The 9,872-nt window shown below is 37.6% G+C and overlaps 1 protein-coding gene across 4 annotated transcripts in view; it reads right to left on the minus strand.

Annotated features, from left to right (window-relative positions):
• USP15 (ubiquitin specific peptidase 15) overlaps positions 1–2,363 on the minus strand; it is a 135,962-nt gene extending 133,599 nt beyond the window's left edge. For 3 of the 4 annotated variants that reach the window (XR_014017052.1, XM_081249012.1, XM_081249011.1), the window contains exon 1: positions 2,227–2,363. Coding sequence is in view for 3 of the 4 variants with exons in the window: in XM_081249012.1 (XP_081105138.1) it covers positions 2,227–2,315 (89 nt within the window). In the remaining variant the exon portion in view is untranslated. The remainder of the gene's footprint in view (positions 1–2,226) is intronic. The other variant, XM_081249014.1, reaches the window with a different exon arrangement.
• Between the last annotated feature and the right edge of the window lie 7,509 nt (positions 2,364–9,872).

Below are 9,872 nucleotides of genomic sequence, written 5' to 3' on the forward strand. Positions count from 1 at the left end.
TGAGTTCCAAAAACATGAACCCAAGTTACAACTAAATCATTAAATATCTGTACTAATTCTGTACTCATGAATACATTATCAAATTTGTACTTACGAAATTATTCTCCTTAAAACTCTGAATCAAACTTTTGTTAATTCCTTTTTTAACAGGTTTCACCTGCTAATTCCAAGAAAACTGGCTCGCATATAAACCAAACTATATAGTTTCTGCAGTATCCCAGCACCATCTTTTTCCTGCATTTTTTTCTTTAAATAAGAGGGGAACTCAATTGTGAGGATAAAAATTTGCACATTCTGCTGTTACCTAAATATCTGGGCCTCAGTTTCCTTTTCTTTAAAATGGAAGCACTGAAATGACTCAAATTTATAGACTTCCTGTATTTACTCTTTTAAATAGATCTTTTAAAATGATTTACAGTAACTTTGTCAAAAAATAAAAATGCTAAACTTTAACGTTTAGTGCTCACAATACTCATATTGCTCCCATCATCCTGTAGATCCAACACCACCAATTATTACTCAGTATATCAAAACCACAACATTAAAGAGAATACCCATATAAATAATATCTATATATTAAATTGTAGATTTCTATTTTGTGGAAATCCACATTTATCTTTTTATGAGGTGGTAACAGGCAAGGTAAATTAAGAATTTTAAAGTGTTCTTTAACAAACAATAAGAAGCAAGGATTGATTTCATCTTTAACAATCCACAGGCCAAGGTAAACATAAATGTCCTAGGAAATGTCCAATTTCCCCACAGTAATAAACATCTTAGGAACACTGCCATATGAACAATAATTATTAAATATTTTTTGCTATAATGCAACAAGTATATGTTTACATCCTCAGGGATTTTTATCATATAAACAGAGTATGCAGCCTAACAAAGTAGGAAAAAAGTACCAAGACTTAGATCAAAGTACTTAAATTCAAGTCCCAAGTCTGCCATCTACTAGCTTACTTGAAAATGATTCTAATACCACAGCATTTTATCAGAAATGGCGGTGATAAAAAGGTAACTAAAATTTAATGTTCTCTCATAAATAATCTTTTAAAATATTTCACTGACTCAGGATAAAGCCCTATAATGAAATTATTCTGTCCATTTCATAGACGAAGGTACTGAGGTGCAATGATTTAAAGTAACTTTCCTCAAAGTCATACTGCAAACTAAGTGGTGAAAAGGTAACCTAATTTGGGTCTAAATCTTATGTTCCTTCCACTAAGCCATATCGAGTAAATGAAAAAACACTCTGTAAATTATATACCACTGTTATGGTGACGATGAGAAATGAAAATAACTTTTATTATAATAAAGAAGCTCATTATACTTCCTAATAAAACAGAGCACTTTATGTTACATATTCACATACTGAAGTTATTCTGAATACCACTTGATATTGGCCCACAAATATTAAAATCTCCAAATACTTCCTTCAGTATTTTAAGTATATCCTTTCGTATTTTATAAGTCTGAACGTTAACAAGTGACTTAAGCCTCAAGTGGACTTATCTACTTTTTGCAGGCCTGCGTTATCCTTCAAACAGGAGGGAAGAGATGCACTTCTAAGAGAAACGCTACCGGCGTCTATCAAGTCTCCAAGGCACAAGACCACGTGGTACCACTCAGAAGCCTAAGGTTCCGTACTCCCCTCCCTCCTTTTGACAAGGAACTAGGAACTAAGGTTCCTTTCTCTTAAGTGGCGCCCTGACACATGCCACCTGTGTAGTACGAACCGCAAACATCCTGCAGCCGGCCTCCCGGAAGAATACGAGAATCAGAATAGGGAACTTGGATGCCGACAATGCCGGGAAAAGAAATGACTAAAGAAGTAGAGGGTGAGATCCTGATCAGCTGCGGGACCAGGACCTGTCAAACATTAAGAGACTCACACCAACGAGTGTAACCTATCGTTCGGGAAGGCCTGGGGTGGGAGCGGCAGTACCAGAGGAAGAAGGACGAAGGGAACTGCACGAGCCGCCGCCGCCGCCGCCGCTCCCCGCAAGCCTCTTAGCATGCTCCGACGAGCCACGAACCCTGGCCCTCATTTCGGGTCCGATCTTTGCCCCAACCTTTCGGGAGCGGCCAAAATCCTGCTGCCCGAGGCGGCCGCCGCCGGACCTGCCCGCACCTGTCACCACCGAGACACCAGCCCGCAGTTCCCGCCCAGTTCTCCACCACCCTCGGGCAACCACAGCCACCTCAACCCCTTTCCCTCACCAGGTGTCCCCTTTCCGGAGCGGGGTTTTGAGTAGCGTCGCGATGTCAGACCGCTGGATGTCCAAATCCGCCGCTCCGCCTTCCGCCATCTTCTTCCACTAGCGGTAGCGGAGGCGGCAGCAACCGCCGCGGCACGCCCCAGAGCATTGTGGGAATGGCGTCCCGCGGCCCCGCCCAGTCGGCAGGTCGAAACCAAAAGAGACGAAAGGTTGGGGGGGTGCGCCTCCGGAGAAGCGTTGGGCCCGAGCAGAGTGAGCGCGCCGCGGTGGTCTGCTGCCCCCCATCGGCTCCCGCCCGTCCAGCAGCTCGCCTCGGTCTTCTCCGGCCCGGGACCGCCTGGTTTTAACTCTCGTGTTTGGGGCCTCGGTCCTCTCGCGCTTGAGCGGTGCCACCACCCCGTCCATCCTTGACTTCTGCCTTCCCCTCCCTCTTTCCCACAGACGCCTGAAAATCCTTATTTGCGCATTCACTCACGCTTGAGGGTGGGGCGGGGGGCGTGGGGACGGCTAAAATATGGCAGAAAATTTTTAACAGGTCCGTGACTCGAGTCTTTTCGTTGCGAGTCGCAGAACCTAAACTCGGTGAATATTGGGTCAAACAGAGAACAATCCGAAACCGAACGCTTAGCCGCAATGCTCTGCCTGGGCTCTTTCTTGCGCTTCTACTCCTGCTGTAGGTGGAGACCTTTTACAGGTTCTTTGTGACGCCTCCCCAGGCACACCCAGATAGCTAAGCTGCAGTGAAAAACATGTTCCATTTCCTCGGTGAACAGAGTGTAAAATATGTATCGAATAATGCCAGGTACTAAAGGGGAAAAAACGGGCGAGAAACCCATTCTCCTAGATGTTAAGAAGTAACATTTTCTTAGGCACACCTTCGCCTGGTGTGTGCAACCTGAAAGTAGATAATACCAGCTATTATTTGAAGCCAGTTGTGTTATAAGTGGGAAAACCGAGTTTCTCAAAAATCAAATGCTAACGTCACACAGTAAGTGGAGAGGCAATCCAGCTTCCAAAAGCCCACTGGCTATCTATACACTATAGTACACTAATTACCACTCCGTATGAAAGCCTAAATTAAAATGTAAACTGAGCTGCCCTAGAGTCATAAAACAACCCCCAAAAAACCTTTGTACAACTAGCGGCTAGCACAATGCTGCCTAACATATAAGAACCACCCAAATATGTGTTTCATAAATGAATTGTGGCAAAACTGCTTAAGTAATTCCAAGCATGAAGATGTTCGGAGATTTGACTTTAAGATAACACGTGATGTGAAAAGACTAAACTATGGATAAGAATTCCTGCATGATCTCTCTTGTTTACTCATTTTCAACCTCTACACTAACTCATTTGGTGAGAATGCAGTAACTGGGTGTAATATGCTACTAAGAAGTGCTAAACCCTTCCAAGGGTAGTGTATATTGGCATCGTAATTTGTGTGTATCAGCATTATTACTGCTTATTTTCTTTGAAATAATACTATTTTGTATTATCGTATCATCCTTGATTTGAAATTCTGAAAACAGCTTCCAATTACTGATATTTCTTATACTATTTGACTCTTGACAAGTTAAAAATTAGTTTGTTTAACTATGAATACCATCAAAGGGTTACGTTTCCCTCCTTTCCCACCCAACCTCTGAAAGAGAACTAAGTAGTTTTCCAGAGAAAGATAGCATGAAATGGGAAGAATAGTGGAGTCATATGAACATGAGTTCAAACCTCATCTCAACCTCTAGCTGCAAAGTATTTAACTTATAGTTTAGTCATTAAATTGGGAATAACAGTACCTATGTTAAAGAATTTTTATAAAGATTAAATGAAACAATGTGAGTTTATTACTTGGGACATAGTAGCCAATCAATAAACACTAATGTTCTTCACTATTGACAGGATGAATTTTAATAGTGTGTAAATTATATCTCAATAAAGCTGTTGGAAAAAAGTTACGGACTTTGAAGGCAAACATACTCTCCATCATTTTATAAATATAACATAATTGAGAAGTGATGCCTCATGCACACTGCTGTCCAATTTCCTTTCAAAGAAAGTGCATTTTTGATATGTTGAATTCTGTAGCCATGCAAAAAATGAACTAACCTTTTCTTCATTTGCACCATGTTCAAGGCAATGAGTTAATTGGATATAGATGTGTAAGTTCAATGTCAATTTGAATTATATGTCAGATTTATGAGGTCATTTTGTAGACCTAGTTGCCTTCAGAGTCAAGAAAGAAATAATAGTCATAGTATTTTATTTAACAAGCACTTATAAAGTGCCAAACCAGGTTCTAAGCACTTTGAAATATTATCTTTTTTTTTTTTCCTTTGCGGCACGCGGGGCATATTGAGGCAATTGGCAGAACCCAAATTTGAAACCAAGCAGTCTAGCTCCAGAATCTAGAAGTTTTGAGTAAGCTTTTATTTTTCTACTGACCTTCATGATCTTGATTACAGCAATCAACTTTCTAGTGACTTCAGTTTACTAATTTATGGAAATTCTGCCTATTTTACTTATGCTTATTCTACTCTCAATTATGAAGAGAAATAAGATATTGTTTATAAATACTAAATTGGTTAAGGTCCACTACTGAATATTTTCTCTACTGAATAACTAAGTAGATAATTGATGAGAAATGTTACTTTCCCTTGAATCACACAGATAATTGAATATAAGCCAGGGGTTACATCAGCTTCTTTGGAATGAGTATCTTCATTGATGCTTCCCTTAGTTAATTTTCTAAAAATGTAATATTTACTTGGTGATTGCCATTGCCTTCTCAGACTCTGCACCTTTCTTGTCCGTTAAAAATTTAATCTAGGGCTTTGAATAGGGAAAGGGGGTATGCTGGGTACTTTAGAAATTAGGCTTCATATGAATAAAGTGCACCTTATATAAAGGCAGGATTCCTTCATCTTCAAATAATTTCCTCTCTGCTCACCGATGTTTAAATGATCCCTTTCAGAAAGGTTCTTGTATCCTACAATTAAAAGATAGGACTTCAAATGTCAACAGTCTAGGAGAGAGTAAGTCTTAAAACTAAGGTGTTAAATGAGAGCTGGTTTTCAGCCTGAGATGGACCAGAGAAAGAAGAAAAAGCACTGCATTTTTTTAAAAAATAGAGCTGAATGCAAGAAAGTACAAAGAATTCCAAGAGGAGCTTTGCATACTTCACAATTTTGTTTGGTGCTGGCTACATGAGCCTAAGGAAAAATCTGCTAGAATCAGCACATCCCCTAAAGGAACAATGATTGATGACCTTGCTGTCTTTATTTCTCAACACTTCTTATCTCGGGTCTTCAGGAACCACTGTTTCACTTTTTCCTCCTTCCTTGTCCTTCCTCTACAGTTATTCCCTCCGATAACGCCCCACTCCCCCATGCCTGTTCAACTGTCTAAACCCTTCATTCTTTTCTCTTTTGTAATTTTATAACTCTCTTTTTGCTTTACTAGCTCTCTGGACAGCTAAAAGGCAGTGGAAAGGCGGGGGAGTAGTGCAAACACCAAAACAGCATGTAGTAATGTGCTTAATCTGTTAATGATATTTTTAAACTTGAGATATGAATAAAAATTGTAAGTGCCACGATGCAGTTTTTAAAACTTAAAAAAAAACCCACAGAGGCTTCTTATTTCAGATAAATGTTAGGTGCTGATAAAGAGAAAGAAAAAGTAGTGAAATGAATACAGTGTCTTAGAAAAAGGGCCAGTATACTTGGCTTTTGACTCTGGCTCAGTGCCACTAACTATATGGGTCACCTTGGCCAAGTTATTTAATCGCTGTGAACATTTGTTTTCTAATTAAAAATAAGGTGATTAGACTCTTCTGGGGCTGAAACTCAAATGCTTGCAAGGGTTCAATATAGATAATGTAAATGGGCGAAGAAAAACTGACAGTAAGGAGTTGCAGGAACTCTAATGAACGATCTGCCCTAACTAAAGTTACTTAAACTAAAAAAGTTAGAACAAAAAAAATTATACCTTCTACCCTAAAGGATCTAGAAGGTTTAATTTTAACATAGGCATGAAGTCTGCTAATGAATTAATCTGAGCTGCTTTTTATTCTCTATTTTGGAAGCGTACACAAAATGCTGTGGAAGCTGACACTACTCTGAAGGCTGATGTCAATCTATAGTAGATACTAAATGATCAGAGAACTAAATTGAATTGAATCAATAAACAAATTGAATAGTCTTATAGGTCTAGAATTATAGCAAAAAAATTCTTAAGACATAGTATATTCTGTGGGTCCTAGATATTTCAGAATGAAATGTACCTGTATGGTGGGAAACTTTTCCAAGAAAAGACTCTGGTTATCCTATCCAATCAAGAGTAATATAGATTAAATCAAGGTTGATAGGAGGGAAATCTGCCTGTTTTATTTTTTCTTTATTTGTTGCTTATATGTATTGATAGATTAAAGGTTGAATATGTTATTATATTTATATATAGACTTCAAGGTTAATAAAGAACCACTTCATGAAAAAATAGAAATGCTAAGCAGCTTCTGGGTCCTTTTCCCAAGCTTCATAATAATAGATGGACTTTAGAAAGCTAAATCACTTCAAACATGCTGATATTTTGTTTTAAAGGACAGGTTAAATTAAACAAAATATTGATCTTAACATTATATACTTGATCATACTTACATCAGTTTTGTGCATGAGTTTAAAAATGTTTTCTTTTATGCCCATGGGTCTTCAAAATCTACACATCCAAAGTGAGGTAGAGACTTGTGTAATGATCCAGTGATTCTTCAACTATATAGAGTCCAGAGAGATTAACTTTGTTTCCTCCCAAGAAAGGACTGAATTATTCAGATTTTCTGTTTGAACAATCCTTCTCTTCATTTTGGCTTAGGTAGCAGAAAGATTTAAATTGCTTACACAGAGTTTTAGAACAATATAATAGCAGTTCTTAAAGAATACATCTGTGTTCTGGGAGTGATATAAACATTGTATGAGGAATTTTTCATGATGTTGTCTTCAGGTATCTCTAAGCAATAGGGGCACTACAGACCACATGGATGGTTTAGTCAAGTTAGAAGACATCAACAATGAAGGTAAAACAAGTCTAGTGATTTTATAAAAATATTTACTATCACTTTTTGTTGCTAGCCAGTATGCTTCTGTCTAGGCCCTTTGAACTGTGTCAGTTGTGCATTTCTAAAATTATTAGTGGCCCAAGACCACTATGTAATACATTGGATGTGATTTGTTTAGCATGAGGAATTCATGATATGTGCAGGAAATAACAATATACCTCCACATATAACTTGATTTACTTAATGTTTATGGAAATTTAATACAATATAGTGGAAAAATTATATATCTTAGAAAGACCTATATTTGAATGCCCCACTCTGCTACTTACTAGTTCTGTGATACTGGAAACTTTAGTTTCCTCATCTGTGAAATGGAAATAATAGACTTCTTTTATAGCATTCAGTCAAAAAGAGAATGAAGTAATGAATGTGAAACTCATAATAGAGCTCAATATATAGTAGCAAATATTACTTATGAAATATCTGTCCCTCTTAGACTGGGGCAGATATTAAATTTGAATGTTTAAACAAATTCATTAAGACCACAAAGCTGTATGCAGTAATATAAATAATTCTGTTAAAATTAGTAGTATCCTATGTCAAAGACACCCAATCATTAAAGGGGCTGAGAAGGATAATATTAAAAGTCCAGCTTTACTCACAGTCTTTTCTGTGAAGGTGTTCTTAAGGGTAAAACAATGTACTTGGAAGCCAATAGTGGAATATGATACAAAAATATTTTCATATGATTATGAATGTCCTCTAATTATAAATATAGATACATAATAGATCAAATACATGTGTTATAGTCATCTTACCTGTGGACTGAGACTGACAGCACAGAAGGCAGAGTAGTGGCTCCCCAAAGATGTCCATGTCCTAATCCTGGAACCTGTGAATATGTTACCTTATGTGGCAACATGGCAAAAAGGACTTTGTTGATTTGATTAAGGTTGAGGACCCTGAGATGGGGAGATTATCTTGCATTATCCAGTTGGGTCCAATCTAGTCACATGAATCTACCTCTGACCACAGCCAGAAACTTCCCTGGCTGTGGTCAGACGTTGATATGACAACGGAGGAACAGCTTTGAAGATGGAATAAAGGGGCCATGAACCAAGGAATGTAGATGGCTTCTAGAAGCTGGAAAAGGCAAGGAAATGAAGTCTCCAGAAAGGAAGACTGCCTTGATTTTAGCTCAGTGAAATCTGTATTCCACTTCTAACCAATAGAAATGTAAGATAAAACATGTGTGTTGTTTCAAGCCACTAAGTTTGTGGTAACTTGTTACAGTAGCAATAGAAAGCTAATGCAGATAGGTAGTAGAACAGCCTATCCTGAGGAAATTAAGACAAAGCAAAATATTTTCAGACCTAAAATTGACCACTGTATCCACCTACTGTAGTACTACACAGATATGTTATGTCATGCATAACAAGAAATTGGGCTCAATAAGATATATTCTCTGGACTGCTGGTTCACAAAAGTATGGAAGATATTTTTAGCAATGAACTGTAAAACTGACAACAATATAGAAAGTAATAGCCATACTAAAGTCTTCAGTGATTATGAGATACTTTTTAACTTTTTAGGCAGTGTTGCCAAATTCGTAACATCAAATTTTAATAAATATTCATCAAGAATGATGACCTGGAGTTTGTAAATTATGCTGATTACATTTCCACATTACATTTCTACATTTCCACTAGACCAGTTGTAGTAGAATTATTGGCATACTCTGCAGAAAAACGCTATAAAGACTCACTAATAGAGACTCTGAAACAGTTCAGGGAAGCAAGAGCAGCAGTTAAGGGAACCTCATGTACTACAATCAGAGGAAATTGAGTCAAGGTGACTTATGAGGAGTAGAGCTGTAATTACATATGGGCTGGATAATACAGATAACTGCTAGCCAAAATAGAGTACAAATCCATACACGTGGTCAAAACTTTGTTTCCTTCCTTCCTTCTGCCTTCCTTCTCGCCCTCCTTCCCTTCTTCCCTGCCTTCCTTCTGATTTTCCAAGGTATTTGATACAGGTCTATGTGGACAATGGTTCCTTGATAAGTATATACTTACTGAATGAAATGGCTTTGCAGGCAAGTTAAAACTAAGGATAAAACCCATGTCTACTGACTACTTAAAGTGGTTAATGGAAAAGAGAAGTAGATCAAGGTAAGGAGGAAAGTACCCTGTCTTTAATAGAGCAAGAGCTGAGTGGTTTTAAGTACTGCCCTTTAGACTCCATAATGCTCTAACTGCTTTTGAATAGTCCGTGTAAATGGTGCTATACAGCAAGTTTCTTTTAGCCCTTTCAGAGAAAAATGAATTTCAATTTTGTTTCTCTTTAAGTGAAAGTAAAAGAAACTAGAAAATTAAAAGACAGTTCAGAACTGTCAGACTTCCAAAATAGAGGAAGTTTTCTCCAAATTCTTCTACTGTTAACACGGTTTGCATTTGTAAGCTTTCTATTTTCATATTGCATAAATTAATTCAGAAAACAAACAATAACAATTTATAAAGATGCGAATACTTTTTTGTCTGAAAGAACTTTAAAACTATGGTAAAGAGAGTAAATACGTTTTTTAATTATAGAAAGACTCA

The sequence above is a fragment of the Mesoplodon bidens genome, assembly GCF_964165515.1.
Source record: "Mesoplodon bidens genome assembly, chromosome: 11".
Taxonomy (NCBI): Eukaryota; Metazoa; Chordata; class Mammalia; order Artiodactyla; family Ziphiidae; genus Mesoplodon; species Mesoplodon bidens.